Genomic DNA, 26,278 nt, shown 5'->3' on the forward strand with positions numbered 1-26,278 from the left:
GGAGTACCGATTTTCTTTCAATCAGACGAAATTACTACAAAGATGTCCTCCTTGCAAGCTTATCGACTTTGCAGTTTTCGGAGATAATCAGTTCGAAAAGCTTTGTTAATGACGTCATGCACTCCTTTGATTAGCTTTGAGTGCGCAGTCAGCTAGTTGAAAGCCAGTATAGTCACTATGCTGTTGGAGTGCACACAAATCTCTGAATGAAGCTGCACGTAGCGACCGTACATTAACTGCTACCTTGATGGCAGTCACCTCTGCTTAAAAGACATAACTTTTTCTGTCAACCTGAAGCTAGAGTTGATAGAGAGCTCTAGACAGAAGGCTCCACCATCGCTCTAAACCTCGATCCATTTGTGAAAAGCCTCATTAGACCTCTTCTCCAACGGCTTGACCCCACCCATAAATCCTTCGTAGATGTGTGAGGAGAGAAGCAATCGCCATGAAAAGTTTTCGTGATGCAGTGATCCAGATTGTTAATCGAATTAGTGTAGAATTTCACTATTTCTCTACTTTATACTCCTCATATTCCCAGCTTCTCTGAGTCTATTAGCAGCCTTTGCCGAAAAAAAATCAGCCAACTATAATATTTTTGTAAAAATTACGAGAGAATGTTCGATTTCATCTGAAAGATTCAGTATTTTTGTTACCTAGTTAGTTTGGAAGTACTTCTTTCTGAGCATTTATTTTCAGATAAAGGACTGACTAGGCAATACATAATCGATCAATATTTTCCAGCCACAACAAGTACTAGACAAATTAATTTAAAATATTTTTTTTTGCCGCGAAGATGGCACAAATTTATATATTATATTTTTATATTTTTTATAAATGAGTAATTTTATAAAGGAACAATTTTACATCGAATCTTTGTGTGTCAATTCTAAACAGCTACGGTTTTCAACAGTACATATTACACCTAACGGGAACGATCTGCTATTTCATATTGGCTCGCTACACTCTAAGCCACACATATCTCTAACTTAGACATTTCTTTTTCCAACCGCTCGATGCAAGTGTTTTGCGGCAAAACGGCGCGCAGTTTCCTCCAGTTGTTGAGATCTCCCCACGTTAGGTAGGTGTTCGCTTGAAGGCACGCCTTTAGTTCGCTATCCAAGCTATCAAAGTCGTCGATGTCGCCATAGATTATGATTATCAAACGGTGTTGCTTTGAAGCTAGTGCAGTTTTATGCGCCATACGGAATTCCGTGTCGGACCATACGGTTTTTATGAAATTCTGCGACAATATCACTATAGTGCGCTGCGACTCGTTTACAGAACGCACAATATGCTGTGTGAAACAATCGCCGACGATCCAGTCACGACTGTGTAAACACAACCGATATTGTATCGGTCCATTCTCTAGCTCGGGTTTCAAGTGCTCTAAGATGAAGTGTTCATCCAGCGGCGCATAAGAGACAAAAGCGTCGTAATACTTATCGTCAACTTCCATTTTGATGTCGAAACACCTACACATTCTATTTCTATATTTGCGATAAATTATAGTGCAAATACCGATAATCAATATATTGAGTGCGATTGTCAGACCAATGATGAAGAACCAATTCCGTTTGATTGGGCATATTTGACTTTCGCTAATATCGCGAAATCTTAAGCTGGTCGTTGAATTAGCCAAATTCATGAAACAGCTCAAGTGTTGCATGTCGTGTTCGACGAGTTTACTTCGTACTGCCACACTTTGTGCGAACTCCAACAACGGTTTTGCCGCGCAATCACAAGTCCACGGGTTTTGTGTGAGAAAAACAGCTTGCATATTTGAGCTGCTGTTAAGAAAGTTCAATACACCTGCGCTCAAATTCTTCAGTAGATTGTGTCGTACATCCAAAAACTCTAAATTCTTTGGTAGATTATCCAAATTGAGTTCCTGCAGTTGATTCTCGGCGACGTGTAACGCCACAACATCGGCATAACCGTGAGTAACATTAAGTGGCAGGCTCTCCAGCCTGTTATGCGACACGATCAATTCAATGCCTTTTAGTATCGACACACTCGGTAGCGTTGGCATTCGTGTCAGTTCGCTATATGAACAGTTAATGATCAGCATCAAATCGATCGGACGTACTAAGCACTCACAACCGTGCGGACACAACTTCTCTTGCGAGTATTGATCATCCAGTGGACATACCAGTTCCATGTAGCTAAGATCGATTATTTCTTTCTCCTTTAATGCTGGCGGTCCTTCACACCGCAAATTGTTGGTTAAGATTTCAAATTTGTTCCCCACATTTTCGTTCAACTCGCCGAATATGAATTGTAGAAAATGTAAGAGTACACAGTCGCAGTGTAGTGGGTTGTCGTTAAGGTCGAAAACTATGGTACGTGCGTCCGCGTGTAATTCCATGCTGTTGATGCCATTGAAATTGATTTCCTCTATGAGATTATGTGACAGGTTAACTTGTATGGCATGTTTGCTCAGAAAACGCAGATCACGATCGGAGAACATATGAATGTTATTGTAACTGAGGTCGAGTTTGCGCAGTTCCAGCAGTTGTGTTCTCCAATCCTTATGTAGGTACATTATAGAATTATTACGCAAGTTGAGTTCGCGCAGTTTAAACAGGAAACGGAAAGGCGAGGTGGTGTCAATTGCGAAGTCTTCGTCCAAAGAATCGAGCGATGTTGTATCCAGTGACGTTGTATCTAGCGGATCGGCGAAATCGATTTCGTTATTTGCCAAATTGAGAAATTGCAGGTTGGCCGTGTCGCGGAAAGCATCGAAGCTGATACTGACCAAGTTATTGTTATCGAGTTGCAGCAGCTTCAGATTCACTAAAGGTTTAAAGATCTCACTGAAAGTGTAAAAAATGAAAGGTTTGATTAATATTTACTCGATATATGCGCTATTAGATAGATTTTTTTGTAAATATTTGATGAGGTTGACCTACCTTGATATTTCGACGAGCCGATTGTGTGACAATCTCAGTTCGATGAGATTCGTTGTAAAACCGAACATCGATTCCGGCAAGTTTTCCAAACGATTATTGGACAAATCTAGGTCATAGAGATTGTGCTGATACTTGAAAAAGTTCTCGGGTAATGTATTCAGCATATTGTTTTTCATTGTGAGGTTTGTAAGTTTAGTGGCATTGGCGAACAAATCTGCCGGTACCTGTTCCAAGCCACATATCAAACGAACTTCTTCGAGAAACGTCAAATTCGCGAATAGTGCAGGCGGTAAGGTTTTCAGCCGTACTTTGTTGTTTACGAGTCTGAATTCCGTAAGGTATTTGTTCTGCGCAAATAATCCACCAGGCAGTTCACGAATTTTATTCATATTTAGATCTACACTCCGCAAACTGCCGAGTAACGAAAAAACATCATGTTCAAAGCTTTCAATTTCGTTCGAACTGAGATCCAGCAGCTCCAGCTGCTCTGCTCCACGGAACGCTTCTTTGGTGAGTGTACGCAGGCGATTGCTCCACAAATTTAAATGTTGCAACTTCTGCTGATTTTTAAATACACCTTCGGGCAAGTGTTCCAAAAAATTGTGCCCCAAATCCAGATATGTTAAATTCGGCAAAGCTTCCAGCAAGCTATCGTTCAGCGTCAAGTTGTTTGAGCGCAAATCCAACCATATGAGACTTTTTAGGTTTTCGAAGAGATTGTACGGTAAACATTTTTGTGATTTCACGCTCAACCTCAAATGCTGCAATTTCGCCAGACCGCTTAAATGCTGTTGTGTAATATTGTCGCTGGACTCGTCGATTGCATACGCGAAATAATTAACTCTCTCGACGCCAAGTTGTGTAAACAATTTAGCTATCGGCTGTTCATTATGCGGCAGTGGACATTGTTTGATTTGCACGATTTTGGTGTAACCAATTTTCAACTTTGGCAAAATCTCATAGTCTTCAGGTGCAATGTCCTCACACTCGATCTTAACATTCTTTCCTGGTCCGATGCGTAGGTTAAATTTGCCATTCGATTTGGCTGACGCGCATTCGATCTCAAAATGCGCAAGTTCCGTTGTGCACTGACAGTTCGAGTCGGCGCTTAGCGTTTTACAGTTCTCCGGCGTGAAAACTGCGTCGATCCTTGGCAGTTGTCTGGCAAACATAAGTAGTAGGAATCTTATGTAAAAACACCGAAATATTTTCAAATTATTCATAATACTGAGTTAGTTCCGTATTTTCTCTGTATGTTAAGATAGTGGTGCTATCAATGCAAAAGGTTTTGCAACTGGTTTGAAAATTTTTCACTCTCCGCTTTTATACTTTTTTTCGAGCTCAGCGCTATGCAGGTAAAATAAATATTAACACCTATATTATACCTAGGTTAGGTATGAAAGTATGTTTGGCTTAATCCGGGGGAAATTCCGCCGTCTTACATCGCCTGTTTACCTGCGTGCCTGCCAAATTCTAGCTAAAAAGATATGTTCGCGATTTTTACACAGTTTTGGGATTTTCAAGTACACATATTACGTAGTCACAAACAAATGAAAGTAACAGTAAATACTTGTCACTTAATAAATTTTTAGTATTGTTTGCCATATGGTCTATTGTCCTAAATCATAATAATCGAAATACACAAAAGAATATTTTTTTTGGGAAAATTTCGGATTTTAATTCATTAAAGTCCTTGCAAAGGGTACGTGCTTCATGTAATATTTATGATTGATGAAAGGTTCGATACAGGGTGCTCCAATATTTAGTTACTTTTTAAATATTAAAAAGAATAATTTAAGCACAATTTTCTATTATCTATGGAACTCGATTTCATATTAATGATTTCAAATCACACAGATCTTGTCTCTTAACTCAAAGCTGTCGTGTAATGAATATACAGTTTTCGCCATTTCGTGACCTCATCCTTTTGTGTCAGAAACAAAAGTTTAATGATATTTCTTAGACATTTACCGATTATATTAGAACAAAGTAAAATATATAAATTAAATTTAAAAATAATGGGAAACTGTTATCAAATTATTGCATTGTCATCGGACCTTGACATGTCTGCAAAGTTTCAAGTTAATCAGACTTCTGGAAACCGGTGAAAATTGAGCTCTAAGATTCCATTACATACATACAACCCAATCTAATAAAAGCCTATTAAAAAGCAGTATGAAAGTGCTAAGTTCGGGTGTAACCGAACATTTAATATTCTCGCAATTTTCGAATATTAAAGAAGGGGAAATACTTGAGTTTCATTACGATATCTCACAGATTAGCCGAATTACGTATATGGCATAAAGTCAAGTAGAAGTTTGAAAATCTTTAAATCAGGGAAGTATTGACCAGATTATATCCAATGTTAACATGAAATAATTCTCTTGAATTTTAATAATATAATAGCCAGCCACCGACCGTCTTTGATATGAGAACTATATTCGGTATCTGGGGACTTGAAAAGTTGTATTTTGATTTCGCTCATTTAAATTATTTGCTTCAACACTTGTCGTCACCCTTTGATCCTGTTGCTTTTGATATACCACATAACTCTATATCTATTTCGATTAGTTTTAAGGAATGTGAAACATGTCGCGAGACTATAAAAGTAGTATCTGCAAAATCAAAATAACTTCAATATTTTTTGCCATTACTTATATTCAATTTCATTACCATATCCGGTGTATCCAACTCCTTTACATTGAAAACGAATTCAATTACACTTTCTGCTGTTCGAGTGCTGAGTGGCAAACTCGTTCATTCAGACGTAACAAGCCACTCTATACTTGCCACATTCGCACAGTTCAAATACCCACAACCGTCAGTTTCATCCCAATCGACAAGCTAGCCATCTAGGCGAAACCATTTAGGCAGTCTTTCAGTCAATCGACCCCTCATAGCGCTGCAAACGTCGCTGCAGCCATCATAACAAGCCTGGCCATGAGCCGCTCTCTAAATCTAACAAATCCACATTGTCATTTATCAATTTAGTTGACAGTCAATTTCTTTTCGATTCCGCAACATCACTCGAATTGATTTAGTCGCCTTTGCATGCAAGCGCTACCCGATAGAGAAATCCGCTAGTTAACTTTCCGTACTGTATGTATGGAAATGTCTGCAAGTGAAAAGATTTTCTGCAATTGAAACGGGACATTTTTTGATTTCTTCCTGCGGGGTTTATACTCCTACGAGTGTTTGTAAGTTTGTGGACAAGCGTGTTTAACAGTGACACACTGCAAGCGGGGTACTACGCTTGATGAGCCTGGGGTTGAGGGCATGTATTGCGGAAGGGTGGCTTAACAAGCATTTGGTGTCGGCCAGACTGCTAGCACTCAATCAAATTCAAGCAATTGAAATAAATTGAGTGTTGTCTGTGTTGGCACTATTGTGTGTTTAGATGTTTGTATGCAGGCAATGAACATAAAAATGAAGTAAAATTTGCTAGATAACTCATATGCTAAATTTGAGGAGATAATATTTGACATATTTTACAAGGAATTTAATAAAGAGTTACGTATGCTCTTACATCTGGCGAATCGTTTATATGTATGTGTGTAAAATTCTTGAATAAAATCCACAAGTAAGCTCTAATATATGTAATACCAATTTCCATCATCTGTATCGTTTATCAAAACTTGGAGAGTGGTGTATCGAACAAACAACTGGCATAAAAGCAAGGGGTTATACAACTTTAGCATGGTATTCCGTTCGCTTGGATTGTATTCGTCGTTCGATGAGATAGGAAAGTCCTAATATAGTGGGCTGAGAATGAGAGATAGGCAGGCGTCGTATGTCTACAAAGATGTGAATGATGCTTTAAAAGCAGTTAACCGCTTTTAACGAGCGAGTTATTGTGTTCAGAGCTCTGTAAAAACCGTAAATCCAAAAGCCCTTAAAAGTTGTACACATTTCTATATTTATCTACTAACATAATATTCCATAAATATACAACATTTAGAGAATTTATTTTTATGATCTCGAAAAATTGTGCTATTGACAATTAAATAAATTGATGAACACTTTTCGAAAGGTCGCAAAGTCTTAAACACTTCTTTCTACTTAGTTTAATAAATAGTTTTCTTCTACTAACTTCTGTTTTTAATTTTTTTTTTTAAATATTTAATTACCTTTATTTTATCCAACGCTAGGCTCTTGTCTCGTCGAGAACCAACAGACCACCAGTATGGGCAAAAGCAATTCACAACTACGTTCCAATCGCTCCGGCTCACCGTATTTGCTGTACACCGATGGAGCACTTTGTGATGGCCAAAATAAGTGGTCGACAAGAATTGAGTTTGTCTGTGCCAACAATGCTACCAAAGACAATGGGACTGCGAACGGTAGCGCTAACGGCAACACCAGCAATGCATTGGGTCCGAAAATAATCGAAAATAAAAATTGCCAACTACTAATTCACTTTCAAACACCATTGGCTTGTCATGAGCAGATTGCCTGCAAAGTCAAAGTCTACGTTGAGCATTCGGAGGACGGCACCGGTGAGGAGGTGGTCGATTTGACGCCATTAATAAGTGCAACCGACAACTATGAAGCTGAAATTAATAACGCATCGATAACGGAACAACAAGTGCCTAAATCGACCAAGGTGAGACCGAGAAGCGAACACTTTGTGTATGACTGTGGGTGTGCACGTATTTGACGCGGCTGTTGCAGAAGTTCATTGTCAAATAATGTCTGCTCTTTCGTGTGCACAAATGCAACCATCAGCACACCAGCGCAGTTGAACATTTCATTTTCATTCCAACAAATTTTTAATATCTATCGGAAAACATATTTACACATTTGTTCATGCATTTCAGTTTTTCCTCAATGTCTGCCGTCCATTGGTGCCGAAATTCGGCTTAGGTTGTACGGGTGGCTCGGCAGCTTGCATGGCTAAGGTGGATTCATCGTCAGCAACACCCGAGGAGGAGAAGGTAAGCTTGCGTGCATTAAAGTATTTTTCAAAATCCGAATTCCAAATTTAGTCGTTGCTGTTGTTGTTCAAGGCTTTCGCCTTTGGCGTGCTTGCAACTTGCATATTGAAGCATCCTTGGGAATTCCTTGTGGGAATTAATTAAAAACGACACCACTACAATTTGCTATTGCGCTCCATTGTGCCATGTCGCACCGCTTGTACTGCACTGCTCTGCTATTGATGAGGGAGCCGTTGTAGTGCTGCATTTTTAATTTGCGCCCCGATTTCCTTTCTACCGTTATGACGAGCTCTATGCACTCGTGTGTAGGTATGTATGAGTGTGTATGTATATACTTGCCTATTTCTTCTGTGAGATTGTCATTTTAATTATGCAATCACTTATGAAATCGTTGAGCTTGTCAACCAGTGGTTGCAGTCAATAATAATATGGGAAAATACAATGTACAACATCGACAACAACAGCAACAACAGAATATGGCAATCGAACAAGTTGGTTTTCAATTTGTGCTGGCAAAGTGATTAGGATTTTTAAATTTACAATCAGCAACAGCTGGCGAAAATGAAGATACATCTATAGCTTTCATTTAACAAATAATGGAAGGTCGGAATGAGTTGGTAGAGTGTGAGGTAGTAAAATATAGTTTCACAATGTGACGCTAATCCAGCTGTGAGTCTGTAATGAAAGCATAGTTAGAGTAGGTTTCGTGCGTGCAGATGTTGTGAAACCTCCAGGTTTGTTTCGAGATAAAAGAGCTTCTAAAAAATGACAATTTGGAGAACGAATTATCAAGTCGAAGAGAATTTGAGCATCTTGAGGAGCCATTCCAATTGTATTGATCTATGATTTTCACTTGGGCCCAACAGAAAGGATGGTCTCTCAGTACTCAGGCAATGTCAAAGCTATAACATTACTTTTGACAGGAATAATTTTCAAATACATTTCTCAGTCATTTTAAAACAATTACTACAGAATAACTTGCAAAGAGCTGCCAAATAAGACTTCTCTTTAAGACCATAGGGTCCAGTGGGACAAATGCTTTCCATTGTACTTAGAATGTTAGTAATCGAAAAAATTAATTAGCAGCTTGTTTGAAGATCAGAATGAGATCAAAACAGTTCAAATTTCTTTTATCTCTGGTACGTGTCTTTAAGTTTTCCAAAAAAATATCAGCATATTTTCACAATATTATATTTCGCGTGTCAGAACGGATATTTGAGGGTTGTCTTTTATTACAAAATATCTACTTTTATAATTGCTAAATCTGCCGGGATTTGAAGATTTTCTGAATAAGTCCTGAGCCTCACTTATGATAATTTTTAAGGATGTTGTAATCGAATTTATATAATATCAGTCTGAGAAATGGTTTCAGCTCGTATCAAATGTATGTATAAATATACAGGTTTCATTGTCTTGCCTTGAGGCAATTAAAATCTTACAGTTGGTCAGGTTTAAAGTAAAACCTATTACATTATACAAAATTTTACCAGAATCGCCTGGGTGAAACCCTCTTCGCATGGTATTATGTAAGCGGAATATAAAGTCTTGTTTGAGCTCCCTGAGTGGTTACAGTTCATCTTTAATATATGTGCCTTGCAGTGCTAAGTCAAAGAAAGTGCGCACCTTCAAAAACTCTTGTTGTATTCGCTGATTAAAAGGGCATGCAACAACCTTCCGCAAATAGCAATTATCGCTGATGCATCTGAGGCGAGAATTCAACAGCTTTATGGCACCGTAATTGAGCAAAAGAGCTGTCGCACAACAGCAACACCGCTCAATGGATAAATATGAAGCGGCAAGGGTGAATGTTTTGTTGAATGGTAGCAAGCATTCGTGCAACACCAATCTATGGATACGTGGGGTAGACATGTGCGTTTGCGTTTTCGAGCGACTTAACGTGTTAATGATGCTACAAACAAATCGAATGGCGAATGGTGAATGATGAATTGAAAATGAGGCCTGCTAAATGCAAAACAAGCGGATCTACCGCTGTATCTTGCTTCGTTCGGTCATGACGTACAAGCTTTTAGAAGCATGAATTGTGAACTTCCCGCGATAGCTAAGCTCTTCGTCATTCATGCAGCAACCAATTACATATATGGGAAAAGATGAAGCAACGGCAGTGCAGGCTTTTACCTACTAGCCAAAGATGAGTCGAGCGGCTACCTTTGAAACGCTGAGTGTGCCTTTTTGTATGCAATTTCCACATAATTCTTCGAAGTTTGCAATTACTGTATATCAAGTGCATATCTTTGGCTTCGTTGCAACCGAACCAATACGCATTGGGTCGCATGGCTGCCGTTTGGGATTTAAAGTACTACTATGATGTAACAACTGTTATTTTAGTTATCATACATACATACATTCAGTAAGTATACAAACAGCATATGTATTGTTTTGCTGTATTGTTACATCCGTTGTTGTTGTTGCTCTTCGTTACCGTCGGGAATTTTCGTTCTACTACAAGTATATTCTGCATACAGTATCTGCCTAAGCGCAGGCATTGTGGACCCGACCAAAGTTTGTTATCGAAATTAACAGTTGGTCTTGCCTGAAGAGCCAGCAATACACAAGTGGCTCATTGCTGGTATACCGAATTGCCCACGTGTCGTCAACTTGCGTTATGCATTATTCCATGTACGAGTATGTAAGCAGAGTGTCTCTGGCAAATGCATTTAAATTGCTTACATTATATAAGCGCATTAGGCAGCCCCAAAGAGGATGCTAATGTCGTTTTCGTAGTTGAGGAATGATACTCAGGTTGCAACTTATTACTTGATTCATGCATTTGTGTAGCCATAGTAATATTATTATTGATAGTTTGTGAACGAGTTTGAATAAACGGTTAGTCAATTTTAAATTTTAAGTAAAATAATCAGCTTTCTGGAAATGACTCGAAACCATTAGAATGCTCTGTTTTTCGTATGACATAAATCGAACACCACAAATAGAGAGCGATACACACTTTCTAAAAGCAAACAAGAAAAAAAACGAAAAAGAAAGAAAATATTTACCTTTATTGTTAATAAAACATCGCAACTAAAATTTCCAAACTCTTAAACAAATTTTTGTAAAATATTTGTCAGTTCCTCGCTTTCTTTATCAATCCTAAATAACAGTTCTCGTTTTCCACTTCAAGTAAACATTTTTGATTAAATTGTTTTAGTTTATCTTTCATATTTGTAAGTCTTCATTTAGAATTTCAACGTGGAAATGTTCGTGCTTTTGCTTTTTATAAAGGATTAGAGAAAGTACGCCATCCTTACGCTATTCTTATTCTTAATGTCTTTTGAAGTACATAGTTTCTTAACTCTGTACTTATGTGCTTTTCAAGCTATATAGTGCACAGGGCTACCAATACTATTGACTTTCGGGTAATGGAATATATGGCATCTGTTCAAAAGCAAATGACTTATCTCACCGACATTTCTCACTTCATCTCTGCAAAGAGCTCAACACGTTTCTCCACTAAATCAACAGTGACCATATTCACGAACTGAACGAAAGAATACCGATTGGAACTTAATATTGCAGTCAAGGGCATACCAATTCCGACTGTTAATAGCCCTAAAAATGTATGTGTTTCACTCGACAGACTGTATTCCTTCACTCCGCCTACGACTGCGATTATTGTCAAAATACAGAGTCGCAACAAAATCCTCAAGTAGTTAGTCCCTGAAGAAAGGCAAAGAAACGTTGTTGGCAACTTGAAAGCCAATCGGCCGACCGGTCATGAATTACGCAGCGCCGGTATGTTCATGGGGATGTAGTGAGACGAATAAGCTACAGCCTTATCAGAATACTGCACTCCGGTACAATGCTCCTTAATGTCTCTCATCGAAAAGCGAGGAACTTCTCTTAAGGCAGTTTCTACTAGTATAATGCTTTCGCTGATGTCATCATTGCTCAGTTATCTGCTTGGAGCGTAGCCGCCCCTTAGAAGCATTAAGAGAACATTTACCAATTAGTAAACGTACGTAACGGACTTTAGGTAAGCACTGAACGCCATTCATATTTTCAGCCTCCCAGTGAATGGCGTCCTTGGAATGCAGAGTGAACTTTGCACACGGTTTTGAACCATGTAGCTGGTTAAAGTTTTATTTATCCAGAATCGACCCCAACAACAAATCTATGTCTAGCATGCAACGTGTCCCCGCTAATGACCTAAACACCTCTTTGCATGCCCTATGAAACCAACTCATGTAACAACTCTTCCGACCCTTTTGAAACAGCACGTTTACTGTCCATCCAGTCCGATTACTTTGATGGCAATCAAGAACCCTTACAACAACAACCACCACTCAAGGTTTTACGATTTGTAAAATAGAGTTTGCTTGGCGAAGCCAACAGATTATCTTATTTATATCTGAAAAAAAACCTTCCTTGTTTCAAATAAACACGTACATTTTCATCAGAAACCGTCGTTTAACAATATTTTCTCACATATTAGTTCTTTTGACAACAACATCATGCCCACACTTCAAACAAAGTTAGCCACCATCCACCGAAATATTAAATTTTCAGCATTCAATTTAACATTGTTGCGCGCGTGCGATTTGTGAAAGAATTATAAACAAATATTTATTCATATAAGAGTATGCAATATATATATTTTCATATAGCCACCGTATATCGCAAATACAATTTTTTAATATTGGTGTTCCTGTGGTTGCTTCGCATCTATATTTTCTCTTTTCCATGAACTTTTGTGACATTTTCCGGCTTCCCACAAAATTCGCGCGGCCGAGACATCGCTTAATAGATAAGAACGAGCACGTATGCCAAGGCATATTTGCGTGCTGTAAAATCCGCTGAGACAGATGCGTACGAGCGAGTTAACAGCCGAAAGTTGCTGATGGAAAAAAGCGAAAGAATTCAAATAATAACGGCGTAAAGGTTGGAGTAATAAAACGCTAACTTTAGCAAAGGGATGTGAGTTTGAGGAATATGCTCAAACACATACACAAGCATATGCATGCAAAACGGTGAACTTAAACTATGAAACTTAAAAAAATTGGGTCCCATATTCCCTGTGAACACACTTCAATACATAGATGTATACTTATATGCACTCACACGTGTGCTTTTTCGTGTAATATGTGGCAGTCGCACGCTGCGCCCTGAACACGCTGCGTGACCCCATAATCTACAAAATGTGCGACACGACACGACACAGCGCAATACTGCGCGTTTCCAAACTCCTCCAGCATAGCAAATGTCAAATGCGTTTGCCGAAATGCAATTGGCTCATATGCCACCGAGCGCATTTAACACTCAAGTGTTGCAAAGCGACGAAAATAAGCAAATAAGTGTGTGCATTCGAAGAAATCGCTAAAGCAGCGTGAAGAAGATTGCTGTGGCATACAGTTTGCCCTCCACAGTTTATTTTATTTTATTGCCTTCTTTATGCGGTGTTCTTTTTCTTAGTTACACACGAATGACATAGCCAATTGTGGAAGCGGAAAAGGAACCGGAAACAGCAGTACAGCGGAAGTGTAGTACATATATATATATATATGGTACAGGGTTTTCCAATAAGAGTAATATGATTTTAAAAAAACACTAATTGTTAAGGAAATTAAATTTTTTTTATTTAATATGAAGTACAATCGATACAATTAAGTTCTGTATATAACATCATTCAAATGGCCTCCACGACTTCTTTTGCAGGCACGAATTCGATGAGCCCAATTTTTGAGTACTTTTTCCACTAAATCAAGTCGTATGTCATGAAAAGCACGTTCAGTATTGACTTCTAAAGTTTAAAGAGAGAGAGAGATTTATTGTTAAAGACCAATGACTTCATTGTCTAATGGTGTTAAATCACAACTTCTTAGAGGCCATTCAATGTCCCAATTTCTTGAAATGATCGAATTTCCTAACTTTTCTAGTAATAAAGCTCGGCTGGTCGTGCTGTGTGGCACGTAGCCCGGTCTTGCTGGAACCAGATGTTGCCAAGATCAACATCATCCATTTGCGGCCACTAAAGGTTGGTTATCATCGATCTATAACGCTCTCCATTGAAAGGAACGGTGTCACCAGCTTCATTTCGAAAGAAGTACGGACCGGTGATTTCACCAATTTGTGGATTTTCTTCGCAACAGAACCGAAAGTTTTGTTTATTTAGGGCACTGCTCAGATGAAAGTGGGCCTCATCTGAGAAGTTGATTTTCTTAAACACATCGTTATCGTTTTCAAGTTGTTCGAAGGTAAAATCAGCAAATGCACGACGTTTACGGCTGTCCAATGGCTTCAGTTCTTGAGTGAGAACAATTTTATACGGGTGCAAGCCCAAATCCTTTCTCCAAATGTGCACGGTTGCGGTTTGAGACGGTCCCAATTCTCCAGAACGACTTGGAATCGACCGGCTTCAGCAACACTTGCCTGAACAGCAGAAATATTTTCATTACTTCGAGCGGTTCTTTATCTTATAGGCACTTGAACATCATGTCAAGAAAATGTAAGTTAGAAAATTTCAATAATTCTACGAATAGCGAGCATAAGTGGACGATTATTATGATCATAAAAAATTGCAATTGGCGAACAATTATTTTGATAATAAAATTGAATAATTTATAAACGTTGTTCTTGCGTATATCCTTCCAATTGCTGAAATTGTAAACATTACTGAATACAATGAAAAAAAAATTGCACATCATGACATATTAAAAATAGCAATATCATCCCTATTGAAAAACCCTATATTTAATGGTGCGATGTGTGAGCGTGGTTGTGTGGTGGCAGTGGAGTTCGTCGCATTCTGTCGGCATACAAATCAGTGCTTCAATTTTGTCGCTGCGGAAAAGTTGCTGCTAAACGACGCTTTCGTACTTCCGCTCGAATGAAGCGTTCGTTGAATATTTTGCGTTCTTGCGGAGAATGCAAATAAAGCAACTACTTGGTATGCAGGCAACTCCTGCAGTCAGTGTACACGCTACATTTAGAATCTGCTCTCTTCACTTCTCTCAGCGTTGTTGGATGCCGAAATTAGCGCTAAGGAAACAGTTTCTGCGAAGATCAGTGGTTTCTTTTTAAAAAATTTAAAACTTTTTGGAAATCTTTGTATTATTACAATTAAGTTTTAGGCGCGGTAAGACCTAATTGTTTTACAGTTCGATGTGCAATTTTCAAGTTTGCATGTTTTAGTTGCCCTAATATAACATAATACCTCTAGAAGCGATATGATATTATTAGTTGAAATGATCGCGCACTATCAGTTAAACTCGCCTCTGTTTCTCTGTTTCGCCTACCTTGATACTTTCATTATAATCAATCATAAAATGATATTTTTTTGATTTGTAGCTGACACATCCCTTTCTTTACCATATTCTCAAAGCAGAGCTTCTTGAAAAACTAAGCGTCTATATGCTGTGTTGTTAGACCATCTTTTCAAATCGATATCCTTCAAAGTTATTTAGTTTTGCTCTTGTAAGATTTAGTGTGGAATATGTGTCTCTCATAGGGCGGTGACAGTGGATGAAAAAATATTAAGTTCGGTTGTTTACTTAGTATTTGCTCTCAGTTCAGTTTGTTATCCAAATTTCTATAACATTTCCAAAAGTATCCAATGCATTATACTTCTTTTAACAACGTACTTTATATACATAAATTATGAGTGTATTTATATGGAAAATAACCCACTGTGTCCCACATTCGCATGAATGCGCTCGCGTTTTCGGCGCGCATTAGTTCAATTACCACATCTTTTGTTGCTCCAGTTATTTTATGGGTGCGTGCATGTGTGTGCTCGCAAATTGGCTGTTGGACTGACATTTGCTCAGAACCGCCGACCTTTAATGTAACAATATGTGCACTTCATGTGCATCATGATAATTTGGACTTTTGGCCTTCGAACGCATCTGATTTTTTCTCAAGCGAAATTCAGTGACCTTACACTCGCTTCATTGCAGCACGTAACGGGCTTTTAGGTATGTGGCATGTTCTATTTTTTTATATCTTTACATAAATATGAACCGTGTCATATCTGCATATAGACACATTAGGGTGACAACTAAATATATGTAAAATTAAAAAAATATTATTAGTCACTGAGCCTTCCTTTATATAGGTACAAAATAAATTTATATAATGTCAACTTTAACGGAAATATTTTATTAGTTTTTACTGAGAATAATGTGTATCTCAAAGGCTCTACTTGACTTTTAGCAGTCGTCGCGTTGATTTAATGCTAAATGTGCTGATTATCTGCGTGTATATGCATATGTTACCATATATGTTATATTCGGTGCACTCAGGCTTCCATCGATTCGAACGTACACAAATCATTTACGCCACATAAACTTGTGTTTATTTCTTTTAATGGCCTTTTTTGTTTTCTGTCTGCACATGGTTCATGCAAGAATGGAATTGAGACAGAAAAGTTGTTTATTGCCTATGATTAGTTGTGTGGAAGAAAGTTACCAAGCATTTGAATTCCACAAAAGAAAAATTGTTTTATCTCAGCTAACTTTTTATTGCGTTAATCCCATTGGCTTAACTTAAATATTTAATAAAGCTGTTAATGGCTGACTTAGGCGTCGTGTGAAAAATATAGAAGGCGTTAATGATTATTTATAGCAAGCAAAAAGTTCCCAAGCAATCAATTCTTAATCACTCAGTTTCCATATTATGGAATAATCCTTATTATGGAATAATTGAAAACTTTCATTGAGAATATAATTTAAATCATAGAGGAATATTAAGGGCATACTAAAATATAAATAAAGAATATATAACTTTTTTTGCAGTGAAACTTCTTTGGGCTTTTGAAACTTCTGTGGGAGATACTGGCAAAAAGAACTGCCTTTAAAAAATAATGTGTTAAAATCAGTTCCATACTAATTACTATATTTGTATCACGTCTAAGTTAATGGTGAAGGCTTTGACATGTATGGAAATAATACTAAAATAAAACTCGCTTCATGCGAGCCGTCTATTGACTTCTGTTAATGACGATAATATTGAAAAAGTTAAAGAAACAGTATTAGAAAATTGTCGCGTTGAGAGGGATTAAGCAAGTTATTCTAAGAAAAATTTATTTTTACTTAGTGATTAATTAATTAACGGGGGCACCATCATAGTTACAAGAGTTGGGTTTATGAAGAGGATAAGAAATATCTTCTGCTTTAGTTCTAGTGTGAACCAATTTAATGTATGTTAACATATTCGTTTTTAGTCGCCTTCAAATTTCTGAGACTTCGTATTGTCAAAATGGCGACAAAAAGCAATCGATCTACTTATTTAAGTCTTTAATTTGTTTATGCACATACCATACATAGTATGTGGTGTACTTCCTCCTCGGTCATGCTGAGTTAATGTCTTTGTTGCTGCCCAACTTCCCTATATCCGTTTTTGGTATTTATCGCATTTAATTTTCTCTTTCAGTAAATAAGTTCTGCTACAATTTTTCGTCGATACAAATTAGTACAACAATTCAAGCTCATATTCTGTATATATAAGAGTATAGTTGGAAAAAATTAAGTTTGTTGTTATAATCGGAAAAGTTTCTTATCTTATTTTCTTAAGCCAACTTTCGCCTCCATCTTCGCCCAACGCAATTGGCAGACGATAAAAAGTTTTTCAATAAATTCACTGCTGAAAAAAAGCTTTCCATATTGATTAGTTTAGTGAATAGTGTCTATATAAATATAACAAAGGGAAAACTCTGAAATTATGTATACGAAGATATATAAATATGTACAAATTGTTTAGAAGATATATGTATAACGTGTGCATGTAGACCACGCCGATACCTTTTGTTTTCAATTAATTACAAAATAAAGAGCTTTCCTTGTCGATTAGTGATTTGAAAACACATAATTTATTTTAATAAATAAAAAAATAACCTTACATGAGTTAAGCCAGTGCCACAAGTATATTAAGATATCTTCAATAAAATAACTCGGTGTAAATAAATTTCGTTTCAATAAAAACGTGATTCTCTTGAAACACAATCCACTACCATTTTATTGCGCACCATGTTGCCACTAATTTCAATTCAATTTCATTTATTGAATTCTTCGTGGTTTTCATTTTATGTATGTTATGTATGTAGCATTTTCATCGAATTAAAGCGAAAATCCCGAATGTTATTAATATCCTCCAGTGAGAGATTTCCTCAGAAATGCATTTATTCGAAATAAAAAAAAACTGAATAAATGCGAAGGGAGAAGCGCATGAACGAGAATAAATAAAGCTACAAGTATGTGCTTATGCAGTTCAGGTTATACTCATATTGATATATACGGGTACTCCTGTACATATGTATGTGTACAATGCAATACGAGTAAATGACTGAAAGCTCAAAGGGAATAATAAATCTGTTTTTGCTGCTTGAACGTTCGTCGTTTTGGTAATGCGATAAAGATAAGCGGATGATAAAGTAAATCGCTGCCAACAACAAAAAAAAACAAATATTTGCTTTATACTATGTATTCCTTTTTTGATGCATAGATGCATTTTATTTGTATGTGAAATGGCGCTGGTACCCGCTGGAAACTTAAATTGACCACAAACTATAGTACATTGCGTCCACTTTCCCAGCAGTGAATTACGGAGCTTTGGTTGTAAAAGCTTTGTACTTTGATTCGTTACAGATATTTGTAGTATAAAAATGCTATGCAGCATTTGATTAGAATCCAACAGTTCAAATCTTAAATATATACAAAATGAATAAAAATAAACTAAGAAAAACGTTGACTGCGGCTGCAACGAAGCTATAATACCCTTAACAGGTGCATTTTTTATAGCACAAAAGGTTATAACACAAGAAAAAACGTTAAGTTCGGTTGCACCGAAGCTGGAATACCGTTCACAAATAAAAAAGTTTCCATACAAGAACCTGATTCAGATCGTACAGTTTGTATGGCAGCTATAAACTATGAGACCAGTTGGCGTATATACAGACAGATGCACATGCCTAAATCAACTCGGCTCGTCATTTATATGTATATATGATCATTTATACTCGTATATACAGTTTACAGCATAAGTGAAGGTACGGTTGGTTAATTTCACTACTTTTGATAATATTACTAAAAACTAACGAAAATAACCCGGACAAGTTGTTACCATTTCTTTATTTAATTATTTATTTCTCTTATAAAAACAAAAAAATTTTAATTTTCAATAAGCGTTATTTTTTAGTAATATTATCAATAATTAACCAATCGTACCTTCACTTATGCTGTACACTGTATATTTTATGGGGTCTTCGACCTTTACTTTTGGGTTTTACAAATTTCGTGGCAACATAATATACGCCTTCACGGTATAATGATCTTTATCTTGATTTTGACCGGACAGTTTATATGGCAGCTATATGCTATAGTGATCCGATCTAAACAATATGTTCGGAGATTGTAGTATTAACTTTAATTATAAGTAATCTATGCCGAATTTCGAGAAGATATCTTGTCAAATAAAATGTTTTCTATACAAGAACTTGACAGACATGGCTAAATCGACATTTACTTCTGGTTGTTACAAACTTCGTGGCAGACTTAATATACCCTATTCAAGGTTTACAAATTGTTTATAGCAGTAATTATCTGCCGAGAGTCGACGGCTATCAAGAAATTATTTCACGATTTATATTACAATTTTGGCCAGGCAAGATTTGTAATCACAGCCTACAGAGTGATGGTGGGCTTGGGTAATCACAAAAAGTATTTGGAGTTTTCTCGACAAAAGGCAATCGTTCTTTCGAAACTATTTTTTTTAGATCAGGATTTATAGCCACATTTCACGGAATGGTGGTAGATTTCGGTGAAGTCATGTACAAAAATTATTTAGAGGTAACTATCATTGAGCTTTTAACACTAGAACTACGAACCGGTCAAAATTACCGGTTGCATCATTTATTTATACCATTTCTTCTTTATTCCTATTTAATATTTTACGATAATATCATGATTTTTATAAAATTGGTATTTAGAATAATATTATAGATTATTTTGTTCTTACGCTTCTAATTTTCAGATGGTAAACCTTCGTAGTTCTAGTGTTAAATACGCTGGTGCAATCTGTAAAGTAATTTAATTTAAATTGACGAAGAGTAGGGTCTCTTTATGCAGATTTAATTTGAATAGACATCTTTTGTTTAAAGATGAAAACTTTACAAAAAATAATCAACATATTTCATAAACTACCAATACCCTCCTCGTTTTCTCTGAATTTTTCGTATCGATGCAGTAAAGCTTTTTTCAATGGCTTGACAAAGCCCATTACAACTCTGCACTTTTTTGTATCGTGAACCGAATCATGTACCCAACTCACTTGGTTTTCCATGAAACATTCTACCGTTATTTTCGTTGCATTGAAAATCCATCCAGATTCCGTGTGATTATACTATAGGGTGTTTATTTATATCCATATACATACATAAGTATTATACTCATCATTTTCGTCTTTTGTGTCAGACGCGGAGTCAGATTGCATACATATTTACATTAAAACATCAGTTTTGCACGGATTAAACTTCCTTAACCGCCAGTGGTCAAGCACACGCACACCCATGACTATGCGCATCGCTCGAAAGGATATTTCTTAATAAGCACGCAAATGCATACACACACACACACACATACGCACTTGCTTTGGTATGCGCATAAAATCGAAATTCTGTGCAATTCTGCCAATACTGATTTCTGTTGAGCCACAGAACTGCTGCTGACCACGCAGCCCTAGATTTGCGGCCGACGCAGTCTCAATATCGATGCTCTTCCCGGTCCATCGCAATGCCAAGTGCATCGAATTGTGCGCATTGAGCGAGTGCTGCCTCATTTAATGCTTGTGGCTACAACGATTACTTCCTGCATTGCTTTTCTCTATTTTTGTGCTTGCCTATGTGTATATGTGTGTGTGTATGCTGCTGGTATTTGTGGCTACTTTGTTGCTGATATATACACAAGTGTTGTCACTGTCAGCAGTGTGTGGCATTGTGGTTTTTGGAAAGTGTTGTTGCCATTCTTGCAGTTGCTTTTGTTGTGTGTTTGGTTTTTGTCAAGAAACACTTATCGATTTGTTGAGATTACTCGAAAATTCTGTTGTTATGCATAGTGTCGGTTGACACAACAACTGTTGCTGCAGCTGTTGTGGTGATCCGAAGGCGTTGCTCATAAATAAAAACAGTTTCGATAGTGCTTATGTTACATGGATTGAAATGTCGGTTGCGTTCAGTTAGTGTGTTGACAAAGATTTTAAAAGAAACTAGTTACTAAATTGGTTCAGAAAGGTTTCAGCTTTAGTTGTTAAGGTGCTTGTCAGCCAATGACAAGGAAAGTTTCTTTTCTTCTTACAGCTGTGGAAGTTTGGGAATAACTGTTAGAAATTCATGCTTTACCGCAACTATCGTTCTCTCATATTGTATTTCTCACGCCATCAGTGTCGAGAACTACTCTAAAAACTGATAAGAAAATTATTAGAAAATACTAGAAATAAGATTTGAACCTTCATTTTATCAAGAAAAAAGTTAACTTCGGCTGCACCGAAGCTATAATACCCGTAACAGGCGCATTTTTTATAGCGTAAAAGGGTGTGAAAAGATATTTTTCATGATTTTGATCTGTCAGTTTATCTGGCAGCTATATGCTATAGTAATTCGATCTGCACAATATTTTTAATAAAAATTTTGGCAAAACCTGAGGTAATAATCTATGCCAAATTTCGTGACGATACCTTGTCAAATAAAAAAGTTGTCCACACAAGGACTTGATTCTGATCGTTCAGTTTGTATGACAGCTATATGTTATAGTGGTCCGATATCGGCGCTTTCGACAGATAATCAGCTTCTTGGTGATAAAAGAACGTGCGCAAAATTTCAGGTTTATATCTCAAAAAAAAAAAAGAGGGACTAAATCGACTTAACTTGTCATGCTGATCATTTATATACCATATGTATATACTGTGTAGGGTCTCCCTTCTGGGTATTACAAACTTCATAGCAAACTCAATATACCTGTTCAGGGTATAAAAAGTTTGTCAAAAATTCTGAATAATTTTGGTAATCCTGATTACAATCTAGTTAGAATTAGGTCTTAATATCGAAAACTAAGTCACCAATTTCAGTTTCTTCAATCGCCTTTCAGCCTTGTACACAAACATTTTCGAGAAATATTTTTTCAGATTACTATAAGATTTAATTTTAGTTAAAGGATTCCCGTAATACACACTGAATACATTTCTGGTAATGACTACAAAACCAAATTTCCTCGTCGTTAAACGTCGGTGAGACGATCCTTTTTTCAAATGGCAACGTAACTCATTTTCAGATTGGAAGGTCTACTGTGAACTATGTATATGTTACGACTAGCACTAAGTTACAATAAGCGCCATTATTTCTTAATAAATATTAATTCTAGAGTTTTAAAGGCAATCTGACTCAATTCAAAAGTACGAAGATGAATATTTTCAACATAATTTTTTCGATTGCCTTATGTGCATGCCACAGCGGACGCAAAATCAAATAAGAATTATTCACTAATCTCAAAACCATGCGGCTTTTGCTTATTGCAAATTCACTTGAATTTCAATTCGAAATGCGTTTAGCAGCGCTTCGGTTGTGTTCAATTGAATTTCGTTAAACCCTTGCTAGCGATTGAGCGAATTTCACGTTTTCCTTTGCTGCTGGCCTAATGTAATACAATTCTTCACGCGATACGATGCCCAACGGAAAGTATATATGTATATGCCTTCATATGCACACAAAATCTGCGGCAAAATACCTTGTTTACGTTTGCAAGAAGTTTTGTGCGTTTTGCCTCACGCACACCTTCTCGCATTGCAAATGTTGTGTCTACTATTTTTCCTGCTCTCTACGTCGAAGATTATTTAGTAGTAATATTATGCATTTGGAAACTTTTTGTATTTTTACATTTCACAACAACAATAATGATGGACGTACGTATTACGATAAACTATTTTTCTTGCTAAGAATATATCGCTCTCTATGGTCCGTTTCTTAAGGCTTTCCATTTGATGAAATTTAATATTTTGCGATATTTGAACGGCAGTTTTCGGCTTTCGTCAAGATAGTTATGAAAATGAAAATTATAAGAAAGAGAAATTTATGAGTAATACCATATTGAAATCTATGGTTTATGTCTGATTTTAATTACTACACAAATTTAAAGGCTTTCGGTATTGAAGTGAATGGTTATTGAGTGAAGAGGTTGTTTTCGGGTCTTCTTTTGGATTTTCTAAGAAAACTTACTATATGGTAGTAATGTCTATACTTTTCATACCATCAGAGATTTCAACGAAGAAAAAACGAACCAACGTTTTTATAAAAATTGTTTTTAAAACATAAAAAACAAGGTTATTTGAAATTTTCACATTTACTTTGAGGTTATGTGAAAGAACTGTCAGCGCGAAAATTATAGATTTGCCTACAACTTTGCCATTTAACGTTTTTCCATATTACTTCTAGTTTTTTCAGTAATCGAGATAAATTATTTTTAACGTTAAAAACTTAACCGTATTCCTACCGCAGATAACCCTTAAATTTTTTTCCTTTCATTGTTGTTTTATTCTTTTCTTGTTGCAATGGGTTTCATTTTACTATTCTTTTTTAACTTTTTACTATTTGTCAGCCTATGGTATTTATACCAGTTGTTTGTTCGATCTGCCACTTTCGTATTTATGATAACTATGCATCTGCATCTACTTAATTTTTCTTATCATTGAAAATGTTATGCATTTTATTTTACTTTCAGAGTCTTGGTTTCCCAATGGCCTCATTGGTTGCCTACAATCGCACCGTCGCGGAATTACGTTACCTACGCGGCAGCATTTGCCCCACCGATAGCAAATCGGAACTCTCCTCCAGCATTAAATTCAACTGTGATATGCGCGCTGGTCTGGTAAGTGCTACTATTTTACAACAACTGTACTCATATTGAAACTTAAACAAATATACAAACAATATACAAAAACAAATGCAATCGATATTGTAGCGTGCTGATTAAAAGTTCAGTAATTTGTCGGTATTTCGTTAAGTATGGCAGTTTTTAATTATACTTGTAATCGCTTTTCACCACAATTAAGTCCAACATGCGTTCGTGTTAACTCATGCGTTATTTAACAATGTTTAACGGCCGCTTCCCGATATATCAGTAGTGTGAATGGAGGTTATTGAAAATGCAATAGTTTGGCCTCCATTATTGCTGGTTTCTGCAGGCATATTTATATTCATACACATATCTTTGTATGTACGTATGTGTGTAGCCTTATTTACAGGAATATATATGTTTCTGTGTGACTCGGGGGAGGTCGCTAATCTGGAGAGATGACAGTGAAGCAATGCCAGTTGGTTAATTGTTGCGTGACTTCCAAAAAGCCATGCTCGAAATTTGATATTTTACAGGATATTTAGTTAGGTTAGCGTAACTTTTGGAAAGGTCACCGAAGTTCTCTAACTTTTTTACTTCCCAGGATTAGCTGAACTTAGCTTAGTTCATCGTCAGATATACATAAGTCTTTGCGCAAAAAAACCAATGTGAGACTTTGCTGAAATGTGATCTGCAAGTAAAGTTTCGCTCGTCAGATTACTAGCGATATTTTTCAACTCCACTAACTATGTAAACCGAAAGCGAAACCGCTATATAAACAGTTATGCACCTCTGATAGGTAATTAATACAAGCTATCCATTATTTGAATAACAAGTTTCAAAGCTTTGGATACAAAATAGTTAATATTTTTCAAGGTCCTCATGTTAACAGGTAATGTCTATGAGACGACAAAAGTATTTTCATGCATTAGAATTCTTTACGCGATAAAGACAATGATTACAAAGGCAGTACTTGTATTTCTATAGCAAGACAAGCTCTCGATGATGTTTCCTATTTTATCATCTGAACAATGTAGACAATATAAAGATAGGTAGTAGCGGGTGAGTAAGTTGGTGACTACCACTATTGCTGTGGCTAAAGAGAGACCAATATAACGTACCTCTTCTGAGAAAAAATAGCTGTATCTTTTTGGTTTGGTCGAATGTCAATGGTTATCGTCGATAAATATAATAAAGACTGGCTCCGATCTAACACCTGTTCGGCGCTCGAATCGTAGTTTTTGTAGTAGTGACATTTACGGATATTGATAGAAATTTAATTAGTTAATTACTCAATATACTTAGTGTGCAGGGAAACCATTTTCAGACAATGGCTATACCTATCGTTTAATCCGTCGTAACAGTAAGCTCAACTTAATAACTGCACTATTCATATTAACATGTAATTGTTTGTGGTATTACAGAGTGGTTCATGGCACAAATACTGGCATGCCAATTCCTTTTGACCCGGCTCAGTCATGCGGTCTGAACATTAATGGGTCTGCCAATCAATTTCATACGCATGTGTGCGTGTGTGTGTGTATGTATCGGTTCAGCAATTGTTTCCCAATATTATTGTTATAAATGTTGCAATGGAATGGTGCCGCAGGTGATATTGCAATTGGCTATCACGTCGGCAAAGGCTGCACCTTACTCAATTGTGGCATGGGCAGCACTGCTGTTGCAGGCGGCACCGCTTGACTGTTAATGGTGTGGGTTTTTATTGCATTTGGTTGCTGTTGTGATTATGGCAACTGTTGATTTGTAATTGTAATTTAATATAGTAACACCCATTTCACTCGCTTTCCCCCTTATGACCATAACGGCTGTTTGTTTGCTTGTTGGTCAGCCATCGAGGCACCCGTTGATCGTTCAACTGCTGGCATTTCCAGTGTGCTTCTTTGTGCGTGTGTGTGTGTGTGCCTTGAAATGCAGTGACCTCTGCGGTTATGAAACGCTGTTGACGTTAGTGCCAGTTCTCAATCATTATGTAACGACTTTGTGGTCGGCGATAAGTGTGGAGGCGGCATATGCAAAGTGCTTCAACAATTGCAAATGTGTACATATTTGCATGAGAATGTATGTGTGTGTGCGTGTAAATTGTGTATATTGCTATTTGCACTCATAATTGTCAGCTTAAATATGTTTACATTTATTTGCGCTTTTTATAAATACAACCCATAAAACAACCAATCGATTGAGTAAATATAAAATTAAACAAGTAGGGGAGACCTAAGTTCGGGTGTAATCGAACCTTTTATACTCTTGCAACTTACAACGATCAAAGTCGGCTAAATACCTTTAGGTGTTGGAAAACTTAGCGAAAGGATTCAACTTGATTGTTCGACGAAATCGTGACGTTATTTTGAACATCATAGACTTACCTAGTTTTATTACTATATTTTACTTCCCATCAGCGAAAATCATCTTCGAATGAGTTATATCTGATATAAACTCAGCCAAAGTGGCTAAATTTGATATTATATAGACCAAGACCAATATCATTAATGTTGAGCGTCAAACTATTAATATAATTTTATATCTTTTAAGAAAATGTGTCTATTAAATTTCATTAAAATATCACACATTTACACACACCCAAATGGTT

The 26,278-nt window shown here is 36.7% G+C and overlaps 2 protein-coding genes across 2 annotated transcripts in view; one reads left to right on the forward strand and one right to left on the reverse strand.

Moving 5' to 3' along the window:
• The window catches only part of Lerp (lysosomal enzyme receptor protein), a 115,523-nt gene that overhangs the window by 16,222 nt on the left and 73,023 nt on the right, over nucleotides 1-26,278 (forward strand). Inside the window, exons 9-11 of the mRNA XM_070105864.1 lie at nucleotides 7,058-7,512; nucleotides 7,727-7,843; nucleotides 23,557-23,703. Coding sequence (XP_069961965.1) covers nucleotides 7,058-7,512; nucleotides 7,727-7,843; nucleotides 23,557-23,703 — 719 coding nt within the window. The remainder of the gene's footprint in view (nucleotides 1-7,057; nucleotides 7,513-7,726; nucleotides 7,844-23,556; nucleotides 23,704-26,278) is intronic.
• Nucleotides 618-4,196, reverse strand: LOC106620179 (protein toll). The gene is made up of 2 exons (XM_014238592.3): nucleotides 2,910-4,196; nucleotides 618-2,813 (listed from the first exon to the last, which is right to left on the reverse strand). The coding sequence occupies exons 1-2, from the start codon at nucleotides 4,130-4,132 to the stop codon at nucleotides 965-967; spliced, it is 3,072 nt and encodes a 1,023-aa protein (XP_014094067.2). The 5' UTR covers nucleotides 4,133-4,196; the 3' UTR covers nucleotides 618-964.

Source organism: Bactrocera oleae, chromosome 2 (genome assembly GCF_042242935.1).
Source record: "Bactrocera oleae isolate idBacOlea1 chromosome 2, idBacOlea1, whole genome shotgun sequence".
NCBI classification, from domain to species: domain Eukaryota; kingdom Metazoa; phylum Arthropoda; class Insecta; order Diptera; family Tephritidae; genus Bactrocera; species Bactrocera oleae.

What these genes read in the sequence shown, in the direction of transcription:
- LOC106620179 (XM_014238592.3), bottom strand. Translation starts at nt 4,132, where the DNA reads ATGAATAATTTGAAAATATTTCGGTGTTTTTACATAAGATTCCTACTA. An exon ending in CGGCTCGTCGAAATATCAAG is followed by an intron (nt 2,814 to 2,909) that starts GTAGGTCAACCT and finishes TTACACTTTCAG; the next exon opens with TGAGATCTTTAAACCTTTAG.